Below are 26,980 nucleotides of genomic sequence, written 5' to 3' on the forward strand. Positions count from 1 at the left end.
TAGATCTGAATTATAACTGTAAACTATTAATTCGATTGCTTTAGTATCCGGTTCAATTCAAATCGAACCGTGGTCATCCTTACGTATACGCAATAATTTGTTGGAGTAATAAAATAAATAAAATGTTTACTTTAAGGGTATAAATGTCAATTTAATATATTAAGGGGAAAAGGCACCACTTTTAGAATAATTGAGGGGGCTAATGTGCTTACCTAAATAATTGAGGGGGAAAAAGTGCTATAAGTATATAAATCAGGGGTAAAAAGTGTCATTTTCCCTATTTTATATATTAAACTAAACAACCACACCGATTCTTCATCATCATTATATTCTCCTAGCTCGTCTAATATTTATTTGTTACATATATACATTGTCTTATATATATATATATATATATATATATATATATATATATATATATATATATATATATATATATATATATATATATATATATATATATATATATATATATATATATATGATTAATGTTTTAATCCAATCATTCATTTACGTGGATAATAGGTACTAGAATAATGACATCGTTTCAAATGAAGCAGTCTTAACTACCTTCAACCACAATTCAAAACAAAACATTTATGTTGATAATAAGTACTAGCTAGAATAATGACATTATTTCAAATGATCGAAGTAGTCTTAAGTCTTAACTTCTATAAGGTATATTAAACATTACATTCGACGATATAATATTCTTATCTTATTTTTGGTCTATATTCTGAAACTAAACTACTACGCAAAGTCACCATCTTTCTATTGTCCTAGTCTAGCATTTGTCACATGCATGTATTATATATATATTTTGTTTACGTAATTAATATATGTCTTATTCCAATCTAATTTATGAGAAAGTATGGTCGCTGCTATCCAAATAAATTACTCTTCTTTAAATTAAAAATAACCCTAATGGTATTTTAGCTAAATTAATTTTCAGGCCATATCGCTTACGAAGCTCTGAAGCCCCAATACGTTCGGTGCAATGAAAAAAGATACGAATCCTGCAAAGGCCTAAACCAGCAGCCAAAGAAAAGTTGCGATTCTCGAGACAGATCATGTCAACCTTAATAATGGACGGCAAGCTGAGGTTAATGGAGATCAAATTTTACGCAGTGAAAGGATGGATGCATGGATATATAAGATATTCATCACTTATTTGTTATGCATATGTAATACAAATACTCTCATAGAATTTTCTAAAACTATAACTAGTAGCGAATATGTAATTTTAATTTCTTATATTTGTATACCAATTAGCATCATGTTTTGATAATATATAATGAACTCGACTTCCCAGCCGTGGCCAACAATCTGCATCTCACCATTCCTGACAATTAATAGAAATCATTGAATTGTCAACATCTTATACTCTTGACTTGGTCTCCAAGTCTCACGTATGGACAGTTTAATAGTCATACTTATATTATTTTTGAGTCAACAACAATTCTCAAAGATGATTAATTGTAACGATTTTAATATTCACTAGATCATTTTTTTTTTTGTAATAATATATTTGGTCACGAATGTAAATTTATTGTGACCGCTATTGTTATCCGTTAAATAATACTTTTAGTATAAGTAAATATTATCACAAAAGTCTTGAGTAATTGTGATTACTTTTCAAAAGTCGTCACTATTACAATAGTGACAGAGAATATAGTAACAACAAGTGACGACTTCGTTTAAAAATTGATCATTAATTTTATTAGTGATCAAAATCAAAAAAAAAAAAAAAAAAAAATTGGGAAGTAGTGATCAAAATCAATAGTTTCGATGATAACTTATGTTATGTTGTTACTAATGTGGAATTTTTTTTATAGTGTACTTTTCAAATGGTAAAACATGTGTAGAACTTGATGAAAAGGCCATATAACTTCTTGACGTCAAAGGTGGTCCGGTGGGAGTTTGACAGTTTCAAGTTTTCGCTACGGTACGTTGACTAAACTACCAACCACATAACATAGGTAAGTGAGTCCAAACTAGTCAAGCAATAAGCTCCAAAACATTTATCCTTAAGTTGTCATTTATACAATTAGTCAATTATACAGAACAAAAAAAAGTTATTTTTTTCCACATGAAGCATTCAAACACGTTATTATGCCGTAGGATAAGTACATGTTGTTGGATTCCATCTTTGAATATTCCAATATTATAGCCCGAACCCATTCTATTTACGCAATGCTTTTGTTTTCCTTAGCTTCATCATCCATGCATGGACGGTAATTGTATATATTACTATGATTACAAGTACAGGAATTTGACTGTGTCCCCTCTATTCAGGGACGGAGGGAGAGGGGGCAGGGGGGCGGCTGCCCACCCTCACCCCACCCCCACCCCATATATAGTATTTGTATGTATATATGTATATATAGTACATGTTTTAGTATTAGTATAAAAAAACTATAAAATGTTAACAAGAATTGAGTTAGAGTAGGTGGTAGAGCATATCTTTGGTAATAATAAGGCTAAAGGTTCCAATCTTAACATCAACATAGTTTTACAATTCTTTTTTAATATTACGCACACACTCTATAATAATATGTGTAATTTATAATGTGTTTTCTATTCAAATTATTTTATTAATTATGTTTCATATTTTGTTATGAATATTTTTATAAAGTTTTGATGTGTTTTATTTTTCGTCCATATCCAACAATATTTACAATTATAGTTCTTAGGTAGTTTATTTATTTATTTTTAAATTATCTCTTTTGTTTTAATGTTTCGCCTTTTCTGGAAAAATTTTCTGAATCCGTCTGTACTGTTTCGCCCCCCCTCAATCGAATTTCTGGCTCCGTCCCTGCCTCTATTGTTATAAGGATTTTGACTTTTTATACTACATAACACAACGGTTACGTTACATAATAAGTGCAAAAACTTATGAATAATTTTGATGCTCTCCTTCATGATTAGTCAACGGTAAACCTTCTACAAAATTAAATAGATATAAAATCCCACTTCCACTTAAGAACATCAAATGATTGAACTAGTCCTTTAGGTTAATGTACTCTTTTCGGCCTTAACATTTTAACAATTTAAACACTTGGCCACAAACTCATGCCTCACCTACCTCCTGTTTCATCTTTGGCCACCAAAATTCCTTCTTCGAATCCTTATACAATTTATCACCTCCATGATGTCTTGAATATGGTGTACAATGTCCTTCCTCCATAATTTGCTTCTTAATTTCCTCACACTTCATAGGAACACACCATCTATCTTAATAACGTATATTCCCATCTTTATGCATCTCAAAAGGTCCATGTGAGAACTTGTGAATAAATTCAAACCATTGATTTACAAGATTATCTGATGGATGGGAATCAAACAAAAAATGACCAGGGTCATTTTCATAAATAGTATAAATTTTTAAAATGAGCATAGTTATTTTCATAAATATACAAAGTTTTGTTTATTTTCAACTGTTAGATCTACTGGATCCAGTGTTGCAAAAATCGCGCCTAAGCACCGATTAATCGGCGCCTAAGCGCTAGGCGCCCCTAGATCGTGGCGATTTCTCCCCTAGGCTCCCGCCTAGGCGCCTAATCCGGCCGCCTAGCGCCTAACTCGACCAATTACGCCGAGTTAACTCGTCCATTTCTGTCGAGTTAGCCGAGTTAATCCGGCCGACTCAACCTTGCTAATTTTTTCCATTTATATATATATATATATATATATATATATATATATATATATATATATATATATATATATATATATATAGGCGAGTTCAGGTGCGGCAGTATCTTACGGTGCGGCAATTTCTTACGGTACGGCAACACCAATAGTTCAACAAATATGCACCATCAACGTTAGGAAAATACACCACAAAAAACAGAGTAAACAGAGCCCTGCATCACCAAACACACACCATTAGGTGTGAGTAAAAACACCATACACTGTTCAGAAATACACCATTGGGGGTGGTGAGTTATATGGTGTATTTTTTTGAGTCTGTTGTGTATTCTGTGATGTTTTATTACATTTCATTGTGGTGTGTTTTTCTAACACTGTTGGTGCATATTGTTAACACTGGTGGTGTATTCTGGAATTCTGCCGCACCGCCGCACGGGAAGACCCGCCGCATTTGAACTTTATTCTATATATATATATATATATATATATATATATATATGCACCTACGCACATGCACTGTTTTTTTTAGTTAGCCGCTTAGGCCCCGCCTATGCCGTCTACTCTAGGCGCTAGGCGCTACTCTACCGCACGACTAGCGCCTAGCGCCTATTGCAACCATGACTAGATCAATGGTTTGGATTTATCCACAGGTTCTAATTACCTGGGACATAATTCTCACGTGATTATGGATATATATATATATATATATATATATATATATATATATATATATATATATATATATATATATATATATATATATATATATATATATATATATATATATATATATATATATATATATATATAGAGAGAGAGAGAGAGAGAGAGAGAGAGAGAGGAATATTTAGTTATATAAAAATAGTTGTTTAATTTGTGTGTGAAAAAAATGAGAATAAAATTGATTGTGCCTCATTTTGGCAAACAAAAAAAAAAAAAAAAAAAAAAAATCAACTTCAAAACAGCATCACGACTTCTTAACCAAAGTGAAAGTTGGTTGATGATTCGAAGTGTTTGATACGGTTGATTAACCAAACTACCACCCACCTAATAAACGTAAGTCAAAGTCAAGTAAAAATAGAGCTCCTATATAGACTGCGTCATGAAGAAATTTGTTGATCAGCATTCATGCGCCCTCCCCAAAAAGAAAAAAGGAAAATTTAATTTTTTTTGTTATCTAGCTAGTTATACTCGTAGAGACCTTTAATTAGTCATTAAGTTATACACGTTGAGGAAGGTTGGGGATTGATTGTTAAACAGAGAGGTAAAAGAGATTCTGGAGAGAAGTTTTGGGAAAGTGAATTTCATTCATAACCGAGTTCATACAGAGGAATATAAACGAAGAAAGAGAGCGGGAAGAACGGATGTAACAGACTCTTTAGGGAATATACAATAATGCCCATAGCTGTTAATGTCATCTAACTGCCTTTTTGATTTCTTTTCTTGCTGCTGCGTGTTATCATTCAATATCCCCCCGTAAGCTGGCGCATGTATGTCCTGCATGCCCAGCTTAGATGCAAAGTTATAGAAATGGGAGGTAGGCAATGGCTTTGTAAAACCATCCGCTACTTGGTTTAGGGATGAAACCGAAAGTAATTTGATCAACCCGTTGTTGAGCTTCTCTCGGAGGAAATGGCAATCAATATCAATATGCTTCGTCGGTTCGTGAAATACATGATTTTCGGCGATGGCCACTGCTGACTTGCTGTCACAGAAGATGGTTGCAGGCCTGGTAGGTGTGATTTGCAAATCATGTAGAAGATATGTCAGCCATTGCACTTCACATACGGTGGCTGCCAAGGCACGGTACTCAGCTTCGGAAGACGACCTTGATACCGTTGCTTGTTTCTTGGACCTCCATGAAATTAAAGATGATCCCAGGAAGACACAATACCCAGTGATGGACTTTCGAGTCTCACTACAATTAGCCCAGTCCGAATCAGAAAACACCTTCAAGCTTAAATCTGTGTTGGCTGGATAAAAGAGACCTTATCCTGGGGACTGTTTAATGTACCGCAGTACACGGTGAGCCGCATTTAGGTGTTGATCTGTTGGGGCATCAACAAGTTGACTCAACTGTTGGATGGCGTAGGCAATGTCGGGTCTTGTGGTGGTGAGGTACAGCAGCTTTCCAACAAGCCTTCGATAGACTGCAGGATCATCTAGAGGTGTTCCATCATGATTAAGCTTCAGATTTTGTGCCATGGGGGTGCTTGCAGGCTTGCATCCAAGGAAGCCAGTTTCTTTCAAAATGTCCAATGCATATTTGCGTTGGCATATGTTTAGGCCATCTGTTGATGCTCTTGCTTCTATTCCCAGAAAATAGCCTAAGGGGCCAAGGTCTTTGATCTTGAAAGTGTTGTCTAGGAATAGCTTGAGCTCTTCGATTAAATCCATGTTGGCACTTGCTACTAAGATGTCATCAACGTACACAAGTAGGGCAATGAAAGTGTTTCTATTTCCTCTACTAAACAGAGAAGGATCAGCTTTTGATTGGCTAAAACCAATGTGAGACAGAGCAGTACACAATTTTGCATTCCATTGTATACTCGCTTGCTTGAGCCCATATAACGATCTTAGCAATCGACATACTTGGTTTGGTTTTGAACTCTGGAAGCCAGGAGGGAGCACCATATAGACTTCTTCACTTAAATCCCCGTGAAGGAAGGCGTTATTGATATCCATTTGGTGAATGTGCCATTTCTTAGAAACTGCTATGCCCAGAAAAGTGCGGATGGTTATCATTCTTGCCACTGGGGAGAATGTATCGATGTAATCTACCCCAAGCTGCTGCGTATAGCTCTTCGCGACCAACCGTGCTTTATACCTCTCCACAGTCCCATCCGCTTTGAGTTTTGTTTTATACACCCACTTACATCCTATGGGAATTTTTCCAGCAGGAAGATCACACAATTCCCATGTATTATTCTGTTGTAGGGCTTCTATTTCTGCGTCCATTGCCTCTTTCCAATGGCTGTGTTTAATAGCTTGAGAATATGATCCTGGCTCATGAATGTTAGTAACTGCCATGGAGAAAATTTTGTGAGGAATATCAAGACTGTTATAGGATATAAACTTTGAAAGAGGATGAGGAGTGGACCTGTTTTGTATGATTGAGTCACAGTAGTAATCTTCTAATCGGGTTGAGACTTGGCGTTGTCTGGTTGATCTTCTTGGCTGTATTGGAGAACCAGTAAAGGAATTGTTCATACCACCACTGTGATCAGAAGTAGAATCATGAATGTCAACTGAGTGGTTGACGGGTGAAGTGTTATCACCACCTGCAGGCTCAATTACCATTCTGGATTGGTAATCGACTAAATGATTGGTGGTCGAAGGAGTATTAGTGCTCACTGGCTCAGCTACTGATCTGGATTGATCATCATCTAGACTTTGAAAGGAAAATTCTTCATGCTCAGATATAGACACATTTGGTAATGATGGCCTATGAGGAGAGGAAATAAGCTCAGGTGGATGACATCCCTTTTCTGCAAAAGGAAATTGAGTTTCATAAAAAACCACATCCCGGGATATGAAAGTTGAGCCATCATTCGTGTCATACAACAAGTGCCCTTTAATGTTAGCAGGCAGTCCTATGAATATGCACTTTCTGCTCCGAGTGGCCATCTTGTGGCGTGAATGTGGTAGAGTCGAAGCATAGCATAAGCATCCGAAAACTTTCAAATTAGTGAGATCGGGATCCTTTCCATATAGCCTTTTGTAAGGACTTGACCAACCAATGACCGGTGAGGGAAGGCGGTTGATTAGGAGAGCTGCATGAAGAACACACTGCCCCCAGAATTCCAAGGGTAGATTGGCCTGAAAACGAAGTGCCCTTGCAACACTTAAGACATGTTGATGCTTCCGTTCCACCACCGCATTCTGTTGTGGTGTGTTTACACATGAGGTTTGGTGAATTATACCATTCGAGGCAAAGAAATCTTCCATTTTGAACTCCACACCATTATCCCTGCGAATGATCTTTATAGGTAAGCCAAACTGTGTGTAAGCAAATTTCTGGAACACTTTTATCAGCCCCTTCGCTTCAGATTTATTCTTCATCAAATGAATCCAAGTGTATCTTGAGTGATCATCAACAATAGTTAGAAAATACCTTTCTCCTTCCAAAGATTGAACCACAAATGGACCCCAAATGTCAATATGGATTAGCTCAAAGCAAGTTTCTGCCATAGTTTTGCTTAATGGGAATGACAACCTCTTATGTTTTGCATAATGACAAACATCACAAGCTAAACTCTTAGTATGAAAAACAGGAATGTCATTAAGCATATGTATTTTATTAACAGGGAAATGGCCAAGTCGTTGGTGCCAAATATCAGCAGTACAAAGCATAGCAAAATGACTACATTTATTCATGTGACTTCCTGGAGTCTCTAGCAGCAGGTACAGTCCATTATCCTCCTTAGCAAAACCAGTGATCTTCCCATGGCCCCCCCGGAAAAGGCACTGATTAGAGTTGAAGGTTAGCTCACAAGGTGAATTTTGAAGTAACTTGCTAACAGATATAATATTAAACTTGAAAGAAGAAATGTGCAAAGCATTTCTCAACCACAGGCCATCATTCAACTTTATGTCCCCTATATGTTCCACAGCCACTTGTTTTCCATCAGGCAAATTAACCATAATTCCTTCAACAGAATGATATGTATCAAATAGTTTCATATTGCAAACTATATGATCAGTTGCACCCGAATCCAAAATCCATGTATACAAATGCAGAGAAATAGAATTAATGTGAGTATTAGTAATACACTTGCCTTCAGGTGGTGAATCCATATTGAGCTTAGGAACCAGAGTGACTGCTGCTGTGGTAGGGGATTGGCTTTGTCCCATTTGTGTTTGCAAAAGGGATATCAGCTTCTGAAGCTGCTCAGATGTGGAAGATCCAGCTTCATTGCTCACGGTAGCTGTCACATTCTGCTGTTTCCCTTTGGATTTGAATCCTTGCACCCATCCCGGTGGATATCCATGCTTTTTATAGCATTTTTCCACCGTGTGTCCGGTCATGCCACAATAAGTGCACTTTGCGGCTTTGTTTCCACTGCTTGATCCATTATTTCTTCTGTTATGATAGTTCACGGCTGCCACAACATCTTCTGTAGTGTTCTGATTGGCTTGAACCGCATTAGCATGATTGAACTCTACGTTATTCAGAGTGAGATTGGTAATGTTCAGCTGCCTCTCATATTTTTCGGCCATAACGAACACTTTATGCATGTCCGGGAGTGGATCCAAAACCAGAACTCCGGACTTCAATGAATTATATTCATCGTTCAGGCCTTGAAGAAACCGGATGACTCGATCCACTTCTCGTTCCTTCTTTATGTCGTCAAGCAAAGCACAAGAGCATCGAGGATCACATCTACAAATCGGAAGAGATCGCAGATCATTCATCTGCTCCCAGAGAATTCGGCACTTTGTATAATAGTCATTTACTGTCAAACTGCCCTGTCTCAAAGCACAGATTTCAGTCTGTAAGGATGAGATCCTTTGAGCATCCTGTTGTGAGAACCGTTTCTTCAGGTCGTTCCGAACCTCTGAGGCTTCGTCCATGTACAGAATACTCTGAGCAATCGTCGGATGGACGGATTTGACTATCCAAGAGCAGATCATGAGGTTGCATCTCCTCCACGCTGCGTATTGAGGATGCGATCTATCTGGTGCTGAGATAGTTTCATTCACGATGTTCCACTTATTCTTCACCTCTAGAGCAACTCGCATGGAGATGCTCCATGTCCCGTAGTTGCCGCTACCGGTGAGGAGGGGGCTGACTAGAACAACATTAGGATTCTCATTGTTATTCAGGAATAAAGGATTTTCAATATCCTCCGTGATGGTGCTCGTGCTCCTCTGCGGAAACGAACTGGTTTGTGGATTGATTGGCGGTGTTGTCTGCGTTGGAGTCGTCGTCGGAAGGCTAGTCTGTCCGGCGTCGATCACCGCCGCGGCTCTGATACCATGAGGAAGGTTGGGGATTGATTGTTAAACAGAGAGGTAAAAGAGATTCTGGAGAGAAGTTTTGGGAAAGTGAATTTCATTCATAACCGAGTTCATACAGAGGAATATAAACGAAGAAAGAGAGCGGGAAGAACGGTTGTAACAGACTCTCTAGGGAATATACAATAATGCCCTTAGCTGTTAATGTCATCTAACTGCCTTTTTGATTTCTTTTCTTGCTGCTGCGTGTTATCATTCAATACACGTGGTTTAATTTTTAACCTCAAAAGTTATATGCAAAGTGATAGAGTTTAATTCCTGAAGAATCAAATCCACCACTTTATTAATTTAGTCACACTTGTGTGAGAATGTCTCACGGATCTTTATTCGTGTGTTGGGTCGAATTAACATGCAAATGACAGACATATATGCTCAAATGTAATACTAATCAGAAATAAATTGTTTGATACTTATAAGAAAATTTGTAATACTTTTACATTTTGGTGTACAAGTATTATATTTCTTTTTTATCAGAAGTATTACATTTTTCCTAATAAGTAATGTTGGTAAGTGTTTGCCACTTATAAAGGAAAGTATAATACTTTTGAGGATAAACGTAATAATACTTTTAAATCCAAATTTAAAAGTATTACATTTTTCTTTATAATTAATAAACACTTTATTCCTAATTAGTATTACATTGGTGCGTATAAGTACAATAATATTACAGGCATCTTAACCCGACCCGTCTCACACAAGTTTTTATCTTATTAATTTAAGTGACATATTGGATTATTATTGGTGAGAGACTATAATATCATCACTTCTCGCACATAATTTAAGGGTTAAAAATGATTACGTATATAACTCAAGGATCAAGTCTGTAGAGTATTTTTACATTGTAGTATCTGTTCATATACTTTCTCAACCTACTGAAACACAAAGAACCAATAACGCTTCCACTGAGGCTTGAAGTCATAATCTTTCAAATGGAAGTCCAACCCGGATACCATTAGACCACATAGTCCTGGTAAGTCTGTAGAGTATAATTGAAGGACTCTCAAAAATGCAATTTTCCCAAAAAATATATCATATTAATTTCAACAAGTTGAAAAAAGGCATAGAAATCATTAAATTATAAGACTTGGTCTCACATTCATGTAGAGTTTAACAGTCACTCATACTAATTATATTGGAAATGGTCTATGCTTTAGGCGTGCATTCACAATATTACACTATATATATATACTTACGTTTCTCTCCCTCGTCGTCACCAGCGAGCTGCCACAATGGTTAAGAAGTTGGCGCAGGTTTATGTAATATGCAGACTACTCTTCTTCATATCTCTACTCCTAATATTCCCCATTATAGCTGTTCAAGGTATGTAACATTATTATTCTTTCTGTGTCCTATACTAGGTACTTAGGTACGCCGGAATTTTGATTAACATAATCTTCTATTTTCATTTTGATAGGTACGCCGGACGACAAAATCGGCGCTCCGCCCCATCTATCGCGGGGAGCTCCATCGACTGACCTCGGCGAAACCCCGCCGAATGGTAATCGAGGTCGTCAACGTAGAGGTGATGTATTGTACACTGCCTTGCTATTTCGTTATATATATATATATATATATATATATATATATATATATATATATATATAAAAGCATGATCAATGTGAATAGATTCCTCTTGTAAAAAGTGAGGACTAAAGGCTAACCTTATCTCTGCAAAGATCTCCCCCTCTCAAAAATGGGTCCCACTTCCCCATTATCCCATTTACAAATCATCTACTATTCACATTACATCCCTGCAAATCTCTCTCACTTCCAAAAATGGGTCCCACTTTTATTTTATATTATATATATAATAATAAAATAATAAAAAAGTAAAGAAAAGGATAAATGCAACGACAGCCTTGCAATACCAAAGTACAACAAAGGCTGACATTGTTGTCCTTTGCAAACTTGCTAGAAATGCAAGTTTGCAATACAGTTGGCGTTAAAAAAAAAAAAGAAGCAAATGTGATATTTGCAGGGTTGGGGACAGCCTAAGGTTGTCCTTATCCCTGCAAACATCTCCCACTCTCAAAAATGGGTCCCACTTCCACATCATCCCATTTGCAAATCATCTACTATTCACACTACATCCCTGCAAATCCAATCAACTTACAAAAGTGGGCCCAACATATTAAAATAATATTATTAAATACATTAAAATATTAAAAAGTAAAGAAAAAAATTAAAAAAATAATAAAAAGAAAGTACAAAAACTGCTGCGGCAGCAACCGTGGTAGCTTTTTAAGGGATTTGCAAATTTGCTAATCTTGTAAATTTGCAAATCCCTTTCAATTAAAAAAAATGAAAATAGTGACATGACCTTGCCACATAGAATTGCAAAGAGGGGTTTGGCTGGGATAGTGAGAGCCTAATGTCGATGAAATTCATCAATTATGAAAGGTTTTAGTGAAAAAAAAAAAAAAGATCAATTTTATAATTATTAAAAATTCTAAGAATGTAATTCATTTTATAATTACTGAAAGTTTGTTAATGATAATTAAGATCCTACAATTTGATTTCTCAAGATGAATGGTAGTCTAATTTTTTTCTAAATTCCGAAACTAAACAACCACAAAAATTGAACATCATTCTATTATGGTAGTCTAAGGTTTAATTATATTTGTTTGCATGCATTATGTTGTTTAATTATATGATTATTAACATATTATATATTCCAATCATTCTTTTCTTTTTATAAACATATCGATAGTTAATGGTATTTTAGCTAAAATATATTAATTTTCAGAAAAAATAGACTACGGAGCAGTTCAGCGAGACCCTTTGTGCAATGCAAGAAGATATGGAAGATGTTTCTCTGCCGTCCCGGAGAAGAAAAAATGCGCAATGTTTGACAGAAGTTGTGTCAAAAATTAACAATGAACGAAAGCATTATGAAGAGTAATCAAATAATGGATAAGATATTTAATTATCACTTACGGAGTATTTGTTAAGTGCCCGTGATGCAATTATATTTTGATACAATTTAATTTCTTGACGCTGTGATAATAATTATGTTACATAAGTGTTAAATTAATGTGTAGCTTGTTTTAATTTTATTTTATTTTAATGTGTAGCTTGTGCATCAGTTAATGCCGTTTTTCAATAACAAGATACTGAACTTGACCTTTCAAGCCTTTGCCCAACGGTTCTAATGAATTTATTGAAAGAAACCAGCAACACAATCAAAAACATATACATACCAAGACAGTCACAAACCAGTAACATGATAATAGTTAACGTAAGTCAAAAAGGATACCTTACAATTCACTACACTTTCAAAGACAGTGGCATAGGATCTTAGACAGTTAATTAACCGGTATTCCTCATCCCAGCAGCAATCCCATTGATGGTGATAAGCAAAGCGTCTCGAAGTTTGTTGTTATCGATGTCGCGACGAAGCCTCTTCAGTATCTCCACCTGCAGAATGTTCATGGGATTGAGGTAAGGAAGTCTGCTCTCAATCAACCTCCTAAGACTCCGGTTGTTCTCCGACAGCTTCTCATGTCCTGTCACCAACAGAACATACTTTTCTGTCGTCAGAAGTTCTTTCCTTAGCTCGGCCCCGAGTTCTTGCCGGCTCGGGGACACCAACACTTCATCATAGTACTTCGCAATGGGGCTGTCGGCTTTCCCCAAAACCATTTCTATGAGGTCAACAGTGGACTGAAAGAAAGGCCAGTCTTTGTACATTGCCCGAAGATCCTCGGTGTGGCCTTTCTCGCAGACGCCTCTCATCCCGGCTCCAACTCCGAGCCAAGAAGGGAGCACGAATCGGGTCTGTGTCCACGCGAATATCCATGGGATTGCTCGAAGATGGCCTATTCCCACCGAGCTCTTTCTCCTCGTCGGTCTGCTTCCTATGTTGAGAAATCCAAGCTCGGCCTGTGGCGTGGCTTCGTGGAAGTAAGCAAGGAACTCCGGGTTTTCGTAGACAGTGCTTCGGTAACTGTCACAACTGATGTTCGACATCTCCTCCATCAGATTTCGCCATTTTTCTTCCCTGGGAGGTTGCGGTGGGCGCAAGGTAGCTAGTAGTACTGCTGTCGTGTAGATCTCGAGCTGCCTAACAGCAACCTGGGGTAGTCCAAATTTCGCTTGAACCATTTCTCCTTGCTCTGTCGAACGAAGTGTCCCCTAACAATTATAAAAGAATATTCACAATGGCGATATAACTCTTTGTGTTTCAGTAGGTTGAGAAAGTAGTTATGAACAGATACTGCATTGTAACAGAATCAGTAGTACTAAAAAAAAAAAAAAAAACTAACCATAACAGAACCGGGAGGCTGGGATTGAATGGCGAGGTGGGTAGGACCACCGCCACGACCAATGCTTCCTCCACGTCCATGGAACAACGTGACCTTAATTCCATATTCGTTACAAGCGGCTACAACGTCTTCTTGAGCTTTATAGAGCTCCCAGGCTGCAGTAAAACGGCCAGCATCTTTCCCAGAATCGGAGTAGCCAACCATTACCTATGCAACCAAGTCCGAGGTAAGCAATTCAACTACAAAATCCTAAATATAGTGTGTCAAGGTTCAACGATTATGTTACGTACCTCTTGATGCCCATTATGGTTCGTTATGATGTGCTCCCGGTACCAATCAATCGAGAGCAATTTCCTGATCACCGAACCAGCTCCTCTCAAGTCCTTCACAGTTTCAAACAATGGAACCACCCGCAATCTGTTTCAAACATTACAATTGGAAGATTACACTACGAGTCTACTACAGAGCTGGAACAGATCAGATCATAAATCTTTGTTTTCTTTATAGTCATTGTTAAGAGTCCCACATTGATAAAATAAGATAGAACAGGTTTATAAGGGCATGAGTTAGACTAGTTAATTGGTTGGATTCAATCTTTTAGTGTGATTTGGCCCATGTGCATTATAGCCCAGTTGAGTGACCTTGACCCCCAGATTATAACAGTCATGAAGGAGATTGGAACTACAAAAAGAAGAGATTTGATCATACGTTCCACCAGGACATGGTTTCCCAAGTTCCCCAGCAACAGCCAAGCGTGCGTCCTTTTGTAAGAGCTCCACAGCAAGAACATCACTAGCCTGTAAATGAGTCGATCAACGGAAACATTAGGAGCTCGAAAAAAAAAAAAAAAAAAAAAAAATTGATGACTACAATTAGAAGAATAATCATACATTTGAGGCCATGGAGATAACATAAGCTCCGAGCGAGTCGCTCCCTAGTTCAGCTGCAACTCTAAAGGTGTCCAAGACTTCTTTAACATCGGATTCAACCTTTAGAAGTAAACAAAACAACAAACAATCAAGAAATAGAATGTTCAAGATCGATTTGAAAAGTAAACAATAAGAAGGTACTGAAACAAATGCCACGGTAAATGATCTTACCTCTATGGTTAAAGGCACTAAAGGCCTCTTCCCTTTTAGTTCGTTAGTCAGAAATTCCAGTTTACGCTCTTCATCCCACTCGCTGTAAGTACCCATATCTAGGTATGTGGTGATTGCGTCGAGTGTTTCAGAATGCCTGCCAGATTCCTGAAACATCATAGAACGAGTAAGTATATATATATATATATTCTCCTGAAGAATCTTGGCCCGATACCCGGTTAATTACCTGACGAAGGTCGAGCTTCATTAATCCCATCCCAAATGTAGCAACTCGCCTGATCAAGTCAGCGAGCCTACCTTCGGCTAGAACCCCCGCTCCGCACGATTGCTGCAAAGAATAGGCATTATCACTGTTATCGAAATATGGGCTTCTCCATCACTACAATCACAGTGGAAAGATTTTAGTGATTTTAATTTACCAGTGATTCATAGCACAGTAGTAGTGGTTCGAGAAGCTGATCTGTTGTTTCGTAATAGTCCCAAGGATCATAATCGCAAGGAAGATCCTCGAGCAGTAATTCAAGTCGCCTCCGTGTCTTCATGAGCTGGGGAATAAGATGGAAAGCTTATATCTGTTGAGCATATAGTCATTAATGTGCAATCCAACTATCAGCTTAAGCTTTTAGTTGAGACGGAGCACATGCTTCAATTTGGTATCAGAGCCATCCAACTATCAGCTTAAGTTTTTAGTTGAGATGGAGCACATGCTTCAATTATATCGAGTAATGGAATAGCATATATAATAGACCAAATCGAGATAAAGTGATTCAACTTTTTGTATTTCGAAAAGAAAAGGGAGATGGGGCTACCTTGTCTTTTGCGTCCCCAAGTACAATCCGGTAAGGGGCTATCCCTGGACTCTGAGACGAGCTTGGTTCTAGCAGCTTCTGGAAGTTGCTCTTTCCTATTTGAGATTCAGAAAAGAATTTCCTTTGAGCACTGGCGCGTGGACTCACAGCAGAGGCAATGCCATTTGCATTCGCTCTCGGGATACTTCTCGGTGAATCAGGGGCAAAAGGAGTCAATTTTGAAGTAGCTTGGTCATCCTGTAAGAGATACGATGTAAATTACTTGCAAATACAGATAGCAATGTAACGAAATACGATAAACAAACATCTTCACCTGGAGATTCAATGGCTTGAGTTCTTTACGAGGAACATCCATCCGAGGATAGTGAGATTCAACGTCATTGCATTCTAGAACCAGTGGATATGTTTCAAGTTAGCGAAAAACAACTTTTAAGGTAAAGACGAGTAGACTATCTAAAGCAGAACCTCGATCACCTGTACAAGAGGGTAGATCGGCACCAGTAGGGAGCTGTGAAGGAAAATGTGGACCGTGATGGCCTTGATGCTTCGACTGACTCCAACTCGAATGCTGATTCCAATTGTCATTATGATCCTCCGGTGCATTTTCTGACAGAGATTCCAAGTTACAATTCTATCAACAATGAACAACCTCAAAGCAATGTTTAACTAGAAAAGGATTCACAAAACAGACCTTTTTCCAAGATTTCATGTGCCAATCTTGATAACTCATCACTACATTGATTCATCGAAAGCTCAAATCTCAAACTATCAACTTCCCGTACATAGAGATCAACTGCCATCCATCTCGACAAAAGAGAGACATCTTTTGTAACCTGAAAAAAGGAAATGTAAAAGGTAAAATGCCCTTCCGACCTTTCAGATAAAAAACTCTTCTTTGAGGGTTGATTACATTTGGGAAATTACCTTGGATGTGACATTTGGATTTCCATCTCGATCACCGCCCATCCAAGATCCAAACTTTATTGGTGTGCATGTCAATGGAAGACTTCTTCCAGTATGCTGAAAAATGTTAAAAGGGCATATCATACAATACCTTAAAATTTCAATCACAATATCCGAAATATCAACCGAAAAGAAACCTTCTTTAAAGCATTGCTAACACGTCGTAGATAATGCGGTACAGCTTTCCAAAGTGTCTGCTCGACAATATTTAAGCCTGGAAAATTAAATATATTGATTATCTGAATATATAGACACAAAAGTGTAAAACTCAAACTTCCATTAGATTACCAGCACGGGCTTCATCAACTGGGGTAGGTTTATGTCGCCTCAGCTCATCTGTCTGCCATATTGAAGTGATCTCTCTCACCTATAAGGGGTTACAAAAAATTTAACATTTTCATTTCTCCGCTCTTAAACCAGTCACTGTAAAGAAACACCTACCAGATCTTCAATCAACATATCTCGATCTTCAATCCCAAGATCAGGCCGGTCATTGTATTCCAAAAGATGCTGCAAAGACAATAATTTTATGGCAACTTGAAGTGAAAACTATAGAACTCTTCAACTTAGTGAAATCTGGACAAGAATTACCGCAATTCTAATGTGTTTGTACTGTAAGGTTCTGCGGTTTATTTGCGTGGGGTGTGCAGTAAGGACAATCTCAACCTCCTAAGATAAGAAGAAACAACATATGACTGCACAATTGTTACAAGTCGGTTTAAAAACACGAATTGCACTACACAGTATATACCTGCTTGCAGACAGTGTCATACAGTTCATCTGGAGAAATCCCACTCTGGAGAAGCCAATTGAAAGTGTCATCACACGATTTTGATAGCTGTGCTACTCCACGTGCCTCCCGTACTCTACAAAAACACATTAGTTTGAGTCCCGGACCATCGTTTTATTTTAGCTTCTTCCGCACAGAAATGAAAATCTTTTTTTTCTTAGTATTACTGACTCTGTTACAATGCAGTATCTGTTCAAAACGAAGATCTAAATGGTCTAAAACCCAACAGAATGACTGAGATTGAAACCAAACATAAACCACCTGTGATGGGTTTCTGCAATGCCCATCAAGTTGAGATAATGGCTAAATGTCCGGGCAAGCGATAGCGCCTCCTCAAGCGTCATATTCGAGAGCTCTGATGCTAACTGTTTCTCAATAAGCTCTGCTGTGTCCTCAATCCCTGCTGTTCTCATGTTACAGGCACTCTGACATCATAAACATTTTCACTATGCAATCAATTTCCAGAATATTAAAAGCCTAGATTCCAATCAAATATAAGATTTACATAAACCCAAGTTTAATCCATCAGAAAGTTGCAATCTTTGCTGATTATCTTGTACAAAATCAACATATGACTATCAAAAACATATGCTTTACAACGACAGCTGAACAGAATAAAGACACAAAGAATCCATAGAATATTCAAATCAAGAACCACCATGAATCTTTACACCCATCACACATGCAAGTGAAATACATATCAGATTCCGATTCCTCCAAACAACTAAGGAAAAACAAGACAAACCCAGAAAGCAAGAGTTAAGAAAGAATCATACTTGAGCAAGGCAACGAGTCCTTTCAACTTTCTCCATGAATTTGGGGCCCAATTCTCTGTGGAGAACATCGTTGAGGAGGCTCTGGAGCAGCCTGCAGTCATCCTCGAAGCTCTGGAATGATATCTCCTCCGCTATGTCGTCGGTGGTGTCTGCCATCGTGTATACGTACAGTTGTTGTATCTATTTCAGTGTGGTGGAAGAAAGGAGAAGAAGGAAGAAGAGTGGGTGGTTTATTGTGAGAGTGTAGGCTGTAGAGACACTATACTATACTATACGAGGAACTGTACTGTGTTCTCTTGATTCTGACAGAATGAAGTTGACGTGTTCACTTCTGCTCTCAACCACATGAAATTTGAGAAATTGTTATTGCTTATGCCTACAATGATTATCAAGGTAAATTCTAGTATTCTAACAAACAAAAGGTTGATTAAGAACATGGTGGAATATTGATCACGGGTTTGATATATTTGTATATTGGTATGCTGGGACGGTGTGTTGAAGTGGAAAGTGAATGAAGGACAGACCCAAGTGAGTAGGAATCTTTATTAAGGGAAATAATATTAAAATGTTTACTTACCAAACCCACTTTGGTTGCAAAGTTTAAAACTAGACATTAAAATCATGGGATGGTGATTTGATTTGATACCCAATCTAAATTTCTTTTAAAACAAACACATTTTATATAAGTCTGAGGTTCAATTCGACTTTTGTGAAGAATGTATGTATATGTTAAAAGCAATGAATTTGATTTTACCAAATAAGAGTAATGGTCAGTAAATACGTCTCAAAATAAATATGAATTAAATACAGGACACTATATACAAAAGTTAGTTGTTTAAAACTAAAATAGGTCAAAACTCAAAATTTTGAATTATTGTCTTCGAATGGACTCACTAGTTACTCAAGAGGTATTAACTAAGATAAATTTTGTGTTTTTTTTTTCAGTAATTACACTGTACTAAGAATGACTGTGTGGGGGAAAGGTTCACTACTTCTAAAATGGAATCTTCTGTAATTTGCTTTAGTATATACCTTTGATACCTTTACTAAGAAGGCATTGCATGCAGTTGAAAGTGCAATCCTATTTGTGACCTTTTCAAACTTGAAAGAACGATTTTGAGTAAAAGAAAAAGACAAAGGCAAATCTTGCTTCTCACGTGTATGTGGCCATCAGAAGAAGATTATAACCGTGGAAAGTAGATGACTTTACATTATTTTGTAGAAGTAGAATTGAAGACCACTAGATCATTGGTATATCCACCACTCAATCCCTTCATATCATTGATCTCTCTTGTACCTAGCTATCCATACATTAGAGGATCATAAAGGCGGATAAGAGTGTACAGGTTGACACCATTTTACAAAAAAGGTGAAAACTCAATCAAAAGCGTCTCATCAATAAATGTAGAATGTCTGACAATCTGTTTTCATAATTTCATGTGTTATCTTGACAAAAAATAAATAAATAAATACTTGATTGGTTATATGGTGGTCTAATTAGTTTCATTGATAATATGAATAATAAGTCCATTGACCATCATATTAGGTTCAAAGGGTCAACATTTTGAAGAGGTGGAACAACCTGAACTGATCAAGAGATTCACTAGTTAGCCCAACTTGCTTAGTGAGAGGTCAAATTAGCCCAACCTATGTTGAATTAGATTGCCTTAGCTATCTAACAACACTAATGCATTGCCTTATTGATTGGCCACGTCTACAAACCAAACCTTGTAGTGTCGATCTCACTTGTAACTTATCAAGTAATCATCATGGCATAGGTCGAAGGACCTAAGTACCTAACTATAAATATCCCTCTGGCTTCACCTTCTGGATCATCTTTATATCACTATACTATGCAATAATTTAGAAGTTAGAACTCATCAAAGTTATACAATCCTCTTACTACTTAACATTAGAGTAAATACCTAAAATGGTCCCTCGACTATAGCTAAATTCACAAATTGGTCCTCGACTTTCAATTTTAACTAATTAAGTCTTTAACTTTGTAATTTTAACACGATTTGGTCCTCCGTATTTTTGACCGTTTGTTAACTGAATTTTTGATGATATATATGTAATTTCATGGTCCATCGTCGGTTTTTTAAGGTTCCGGTTGCATTTCCAGACCGCACTATTACATTTGAATCCACTACCGAAAGCAATCTGCCAAATTCTGAGTTCGTACCAGAGCGAAGAAGACGAAGTGACTGGAGGCCTCGCGTTGGACCTGATGAAGATTGTAAATTGGGTTGTAGCGCAGGCAATAATGAATTATGTGAAGGTGTTTGGGCGGTGGATGAGGGCAGGAGGCGATAAAATTACATATATATCCTTAGAGGTCACAGTCAACAAACGGTCAATTAGATGGAGGACCAAATCGTGTTAAAATAACAAAGTTAAGGACTTAATTGGTTAAAATTAAAAGTCGAGGACCAATTTGTGAATTTGGCTATAGTTGAGGGACCATTTTGGATATTTACTCTTAACGTTATTGTCTTGGTCACCCTATAATAAGCCTTATTGTGTTGATGTGGTTATGTATTACTTCATTAGAGCAAGACCAATAGTGAAGGTTTTTTCATACCAACTAGGAGAGGGGAAGGAGAGAAAAAGAGAAGAAAAAAAATGAAAACAAGATTGCCAAAAAAAAAAAATAGTATTTACGTGCCAGCTGGGCACGCCTAATGTGCTCAACGCACAAAAATGGTGTTGTTTTTTTACTTTTCTCTCTCCTGTGTAGGGACTACAAAAAAATCAACTTACATCAAGTTTAATTTATTCTCTCTTCTCTATATCATCATCTCTCACCTCCGGAAAAAAAAAAAAAAAAAAAAAAAAAAAAAGAAAAATACTATTCGGTTATTGTAATTGGAAAAGAGCATTTCAATTAATCTTCTTTTATGAGGATGCTCTTATCCATATATAAGAAACACTTGTTCATTCTTTTATTTCACTGTTTATTACTTTTGATTTGGGTAAAAGACATTTTTGGTCCTAGACTTATAGTGGCTTGGACAATTTTAGTCCTTTATAAAAAAATTTGCCATTTTATGGATAGAGTTATTGTGGCGAGGACATTTTTGGTCCTCCGTCTATATTTATGTTAGATAACGTATGAGAGAGGGGCAATTACATCAATTTAGGCTATCTCCTTCTATCTATTATATCTATGTGTGTTTTGTTTTCTTCTCGGTCATAATTCGAAGGAGTCAGAGAGTCCAAGTTGCAGTAAAGGCATGGTTGTGGGCAGAGCATTTCGTAGTGCAAAACTACAAATAAATGAGGGTCAGAGTAAAGGCATGGTTGTGGGACCAAAATCGTCCATCTCACAATAAAGAGATAGCCTAAATTGATGTAATTGCCCCTCTCTCATACGTTATCTAACATAAATATAGACGGAGGACCAAAAATGTCCTCGCCATAATAACTCTGTCCATAAAATGACAAATTTTTTTATAAAGGACTAAAATTGTCCAAGCCACTATAAGTCTAAGACCAAAAATGTCTTTTACGTACTCCTTTTGAAATGCTAGGAGTACTGAAAATTAATTGAAATGCTCTTTCCCAATGACAATAACAAGCCTAATAAAATATCTTGCAGTTGGAGGTAATGTCAATATGGACTTCTTGGACCTGATTCCAAGTGGACTGGGCCGGCCTAAATCCACATGAAGTTAATATTGTTGTGGGTAGTTGGTCATACACAGGGTCAAGCCCATTCTTAAAACCATGGCAAATTATTCCGTTGATCCGGATCTACACATATTGAATAAAATATACCGTGCTGGTTGCTGACCTTAGTCAACAAGAGACTACAAAAATGTAAACTAACATATGTTGTTCATAGCTTATTAGCTCAAATAGAAAATTAAACTTAATACCATGGAGTTACCAAATCAATTATTTGACCAATTTAATTATGGTTTCTCACATGCCATTTCCATTTCCATACAACAGCTTAATTCTTTAATCAACACAACCAATCACTCTTGTACATGTAGGGAACCTTAACGAATAGTTGTTCGTTTTGTTGTCCTGACATTCTTAAATAAATAAAAGATTAGTTTTGGGGACTTTGGTTTTGATTTTGACATTTCTAACATATATATATTATGACGACAAATAATCGACCTACCCTCTTCTCAGATCCATCCGTTAAGTTGGTGGCAGATGAAGATTAGTTGATCTGTCTGAATTTTGGTATCTTTTTTAAAAATAGTTTGACTAGTTCAACAAGTAATTGACCTCAAGTAGCTAGGTTTTTGTTAGTTCAATTCATTGGTAATTAAGGCATAGAATGTAGAAATTAAAAGAAAAATATATCCAAATATCCAAAACCTTCCAATCTAAAGGGAACATAACAACATTTTTGTTCCACTTATTATGATGAGATATTGAGTCTCAAACTAATCTAACGAGTTTAATCTAATAGATAATTCATGAAGCACAATGGAGTGGTCCAAGCATTAGAAATCCAAATCTTCCCAGCTCACTTCAAATGACATTAAATGCAAAGCATGGAGCTGTCGATGCGGTTCCTCCACAGCAGACAAAATGTTACCTTTAAAGGTGTTGTCTTATAACTATGTCGAGCTTAATTAATTAATACTTATAGTATTTCAAAATGGATTTAATATAAATAGTTTGAGAACCTAATTTGTGAGGTTCTGGTTGCTCCACAATTTTGAAATTATGAAGAAAATTTTATTAGTATACATACAAAAAAAATTAGGTAAGGAAGAAGAAGAATGAAGATTGGAGAAGGCTCTTTCTTCTATGTTTTGAAATTATGTAGGTTAGGTTTGATTTAACCTGCAAATTACAATTGTTTCAGTATTTCCAAGGGAAGTCAGAGTGTCCCTCCCTAACCCTACCCCCCAAGGTCCCCTTGGCAGTAGTCCTTCTTCTACGCGCAGGCCCCGCCCCCTCTTCCTCCTGCATGCATAACCCACTCACAGGACAATAACAGCTCATTACTCCTCATGCCTCATATCTTTCATTTTTCATTGTCCTATTTTCTAATATCTATCTTCCCAATTCATCAATACACTCATGTAACATGTAACATGTAACATGTAACATTCTTTGGTTCGCTAGTATGGTTAGTTCATCAAGAAACACAACAATGTTCAAATAATTATAGCGTGCGCTACAACTTTAATTTTCTCAGTGTAACATGACTAGTTTAATTCTTGCAAGTCTAATTGTTTTAAGAAGCATTTATTCCTGACTTCTGACTAACTGAATTTTGAGCTTATTCTTTAAAAAGTTGATCTTTAATTTAGTTATGAAATATTAGATTTATTATCGGTATTATTATTGAGTCAATTGAATTACCATAAACTCCACAACCTATCACAAAAATTTCGCAACTCAATAATAAAAATATAATATTTTTCTTCTATAGGTAATTAATGTTAAAAAAGTTTAATTGTGATTTATATACTTCATTTTTTAGATGAGGAAGAAATATGTTGTTGTTTATCTAAGAGCATACACCAAGTAAAATTAGCTCTTATATATAATATATTGATTTAGATTAAATCACCATAAAAGTATGATACAACAAGACTGAAGAGGATGACGGATCGTACAACGTGACCAGGAAGCTCTTAATTATAGTGTTTCTAGTAGGTGAAAAGTCCTTCTCTAAGGCAATAAATGAAGTATTTATAGAAGGCCTAGGGAACAGCGCCCAGTCTTCCGGCATGGCGAGCACGTGGCATCCATGCACCGGGTCCTGAGGAGGCGAGCATGCAGTCATGCACGTGGCCTGTTGCTCCTGACGGTAGCTGGGCCCCTGATCCGGACGAGGTAGGCTGCGTTTCTACGGTCACCCTTCCCGGTCATCAGTCACCATCGGATGGGACTCCTGAACAGCAGGTACAATGATAGACGACCGGGTGAGCGGGCAGAGGCTAAAGCACGCCGTTGATCGGGCTGGATGACTCGTACGTATAAGGTATAATCCCTATCAAATATAATAGTTCCAAAAACACGGTAATATCTTAATAGTTTGAGTGAGATGATGTGGGCAAGAATTGAATTAATATTGTATTCATGATTTATTTACTTCACATTTATTAATGTTTTGAAGATTTTTTAATGCAAAAAAAATGAAATTTTTATTTTAGTGTCACGGTGTGACATTATATTGACGCTTGTCACTCTATTTAATACGCCATTTGGTACCTCGTAGAACTTCATTTTCGCCGCACTTAATCCATTCTCATCACCTCCCATCCCATCTTCCTCCACTACACTACTTTTGCCTTCATTCTCGAGAATGAAAACAATCATGGCTAGAAACCCAAATGATTCCTTCTCTTTCTCCAGAAGGTACTTTAACTGGAGAAAGAAGATCGAAGAAGAAGACGACGATCGCGAGGAGATTCTCACTTTCCACTCCGAATTGCCGGACCGGAGACTCCCGGAGCTTGATTTAGCGGTTCCCAGGCCCAAACCGCACCGGAGGACGGCGGTTTCCAAGCTCCGGTCTGCTCTTACTTTCGGCGGTAAGAGGAGAACCGGAGATGGCTCGTCCGGTTTGGGCACCCGAGTCGTCGGCACCCTCTTCGGGCACCGGCGCGGCCACGTGCTTTTCGCGTTCCAGGAAGATCCCAGGACGGCGCCGGCTTTTCTGGTCGAGCTGGCGATGCCGACGAGCGGGCTGGTCCGGGAAATGGCGTCCGGTATGGTGCGGGTGGCGCTGGAGTGCGAGAGGCGAACCGGGAAAAAACCGGGCAAGATTCTTGACGAACCGGTTTGGAGAACCTACTGCAACGGCCGGAAGTGCGGGTTCGCCGTGAGAAGGGAATGCGGGCCGGACGAGTGGAAGGTTTTGAATTCCATCGGCCCGATTACGATGGGCGCCGGCGTCTTGCCGGGGAAGGACTCCGACGGCGTCAAGCCGGACGGCGAGCTGATGTATATGAGGGCTAAGTTTGAAAGAGTTGTGGGGTCCAAAGACTCTGAAGCTTTCTACATGATGAATCCAGACGGCCATGGAGGTCCAGAGCTCAGCTTCTATTTACTCAGGGTTTAGTTTAATAATTTTGTACTGTATAATTTATTAGTAATTATTAGCTAGCTAATCTATTTTAATGGGTATTTATATATTTTGTTAAGCTTGAAGTTTATATATAAATATATAAATACTACTCGTAATTCGATGTTATTCAGCTCAGCTCCCATGTACGTAGTGGTGGGTACTATGATTAGTACTATGATTTTGTAATTTGCAGTGTGATGTTTTGGCATGGGGGATAGTATCTATGTATAGATTCTCCCGTCTCTTTTGGTAAAATGAAAGACAAATGTAAGCATATTTGTCTGCCCATTTTGGGAGTACAAAATTGATGTTTCAAGATTCTGATGTTTGCTCTGTCCAAGTTTTTTTCTTCTCTTCATTCAAGATTACATTCTTGTCACTTTGCCTATTAACTATTTTAATTTCTTGATTCAAATCGTGTATTAGTGGAGGTATATTCACTATTTGTAAATTGTAATACAGAGTATTAATTTGATTTTGTTAAATTAATCTGAGTTAATTTGAATTACATTTCCTGCGTTTGCTTGATAATAGCAATAGACCGTTCTTATTACGAGTGGAATTTAAAACATTGTATGTAATTGTCAAGTCAACAATTTGATCGATTCGACTGTAATTGTCTTAATATGGACTAATTACTGACGTGGGACAAAGGTGAATTTGGCATTAATCGATTAGGAATAATAATTAACCATAATGCATCCACGAGTGCTGATAAAAAAGATTGGGGCACCAAGGAGCAACATACTAATGCGAACCCAATAATGCACTTTCATTTTCCCCCTACACGTGTTGATGATGTCCATTTCTTACCTTAAAAAGCCTACGACAAAACAAACAGCTTAATTAGCCTGGTTTTAATCTTGCCTCGTCTTAACCCTTTCACCTTTAATTTTACAGTGACAAAGTATGCATATCATCATGCACAAGCAAAGTTAATACTGATTATTAACTAATATTTCTGATAATTATATTGCGTTTTGACTAATTCAAGGTCAAGTTATTATAAAATTTTATATGAAAAAAAAATTAATTTGACATGAAATAATTAATATATTGTGCAATGATCATTTGATTTCAATTCAACTAACATCAAATCATGTCACATTTGGTGCTATATATGGAGGGTTTTGAGTGGGAGAGCTGAATCATGCTAACTCTCACCTAGCTAGTCTCCTTAGCAGGGCTCATATTTGGTTACCACTTAGCCTTGTTCCCCATTATCTTTAACAACATTCTTTTCATTATAATCATGCTTGTCTATGAGCTTTAATTTATGCTAATTTTAATTTCCTTATTGCTTTAGAGCAAGCTAAGGCTATTGTTAAGTTTTTGAGGGATTTTTCTCAACATTTTGGTGAAATTAAATAGAAATAAGGGTTCATCAACTATTTTTTGAGTTAGCTTGCACAATTTTTGAGAATTTTTTTTTATAAAAATGGTTACATAGGCCAATTTTTTTTTTTTTTTTTTTTTTAACTTGGCTCTGATTAACTGACAAAAAACACAACTTAAAAAATTAATAATGGGTTTTGCTATCATATAAGTGTTTCAGTT

General features: G+C 37.1%; 3 protein-coding genes across 4 annotated transcripts; 2 read left to right on the plus strand and 1 right to left on the minus strand.

Moving 5' to 3' along the window:
- Positions 1-5,491: 5,491 nt before the first annotated feature.
- On the minus strand, positions 5,492-18,684 carry LOC109176046 (phosphoenolpyruvate carboxylase 4-like). Of its 2 annotated transcripts, XM_019325460.1 has the most exons (21): positions 18,373-18,684; positions 17,858-18,021; positions 17,558-17,672; positions 17,398-17,475; positions 17,248-17,316; positions 17,095-17,173; positions 16,944-17,020; positions 16,768-16,863; positions 16,535-16,676; positions 16,318-16,449; positions 16,157-16,230; positions 15,844-16,080; positions 15,454-15,579; positions 15,261-15,362; positions 15,035-15,181; positions 14,825-14,923; positions 14,643-14,731; positions 14,225-14,351; positions 13,935-14,141; positions 12,973-13,803; positions 5,492-5,506 (listed from the first exon to the last, which is right to left on the minus strand). In XM_019325460.1, the coding sequence occupies exons 1-20, from the start codon at positions 18,526-18,528 to the stop codon at positions 12,979-12,981; spliced, it is 3,141 nt and encodes a 1,046-aa protein (XP_019181005.1). In that variant the 5' UTR covers positions 18,529-18,684; the 3' UTR covers positions 5,492-5,506; positions 12,973-12,978. The 2 variants fall into 2 exon arrangements, with proteins under 2 accessions (XP_019181005.1, XP_019181004.1); XM_019325459.1 differs by lacking the exon at positions 5,492-5,506 and having other exon boundaries at positions 12,808-13,803.
- On the plus strand, positions 10,844-12,575 carry LOC109176047. The gene is made up of 3 exons (XM_019325461.1): positions 10,844-10,989; positions 11,084-11,191; positions 12,416-12,575. Exons 1-3 carry the CDS (start codon positions 10,899-10,901, stop codon positions 12,541-12,543), a joined length of 327 nt encoding a protein of 108 aa, XP_019181006.1. The 5' UTR covers positions 10,844-10,898; the 3' UTR covers positions 12,544-12,575.
- Positions 18,685-24,557: 5,873 nt separating the features above from the next.
- LOC109175503 (protein MIZU-KUSSEI 1-like) lies at positions 24,558-25,751 on the plus strand. Its single transcript, XM_019324768.1, has one exon. The coding sequence runs from the start codon at positions 24,659-24,661 to the stop codon at positions 25,415-25,417; it is 759 nt and encodes a 252-aa protein (XP_019180313.1). The 5' UTR covers positions 24,558-24,658; the 3' UTR covers positions 25,418-25,751.
- Positions 25,752-26,980: the final 1,229 nt, after the last annotated feature.

Source organism: Ipomoea nil, unplaced genomic scaffold, assembly GCF_001879475.1.
Source record: "Ipomoea nil cultivar Tokyo-kokei standard unplaced genomic scaffold, Asagao_1.1 scaffold0688, whole genome shotgun sequence".
In the NCBI taxonomy this organism is placed as follows: domain Eukaryota; kingdom Viridiplantae; phylum Streptophyta; class Magnoliopsida; order Solanales; family Convolvulaceae; genus Ipomoea; species Ipomoea nil.

Bases quoted from the DNA above. Each gene is read 5' to 3' on its own strand.
- LOC109176047 (XM_019325461.1), top strand. From the start codon at position 10,899: ATGGTTAAGAAGTTGGCGCAGGTTTATGTAATATGCAGACTACTCTTC. The intron at 10,990-11,083 runs GTATGTAACATT...TCATTTTGATAG, and splicing joins CCCCATTATAGCTGTTCAAG to GTACGCCGGACGACAAAATC. The intron at 11,192-12,415 runs GTGATGTATTGT...ATTAATTTTCAG, and splicing joins TCGAGGTCGTCAACGTAGAG to AAAAAATAGACTACGGAGCA.
- LOC109175503 (XM_019324768.1), top strand. From the start codon at position 24,659: ATGAAAACAATCATGGCTAGAAACCCAAATGATTCCTTCTCTTTCTCC.
- LOC109176046 (XM_019325460.1), bottom strand. From the start codon at position 18,528: ATGGCAGACACCACCGACGACATAGCGGAGGAGATATCATTCCAGAGC. The intron at 16,864-16,943 runs GTTTCTTTTCGG...AACATTTTTCAG, and splicing joins TTAGCAATGCTTTAAAGAAG to CATACTGGAAGAAGTCTTCC. The intron at 14,142-14,224 runs GTACGTAACATA...TTGGTTGCATAG, and splicing joins ACCATAATGGGCATCAAGAG to GTAATGGTTGGCTACTCCGA.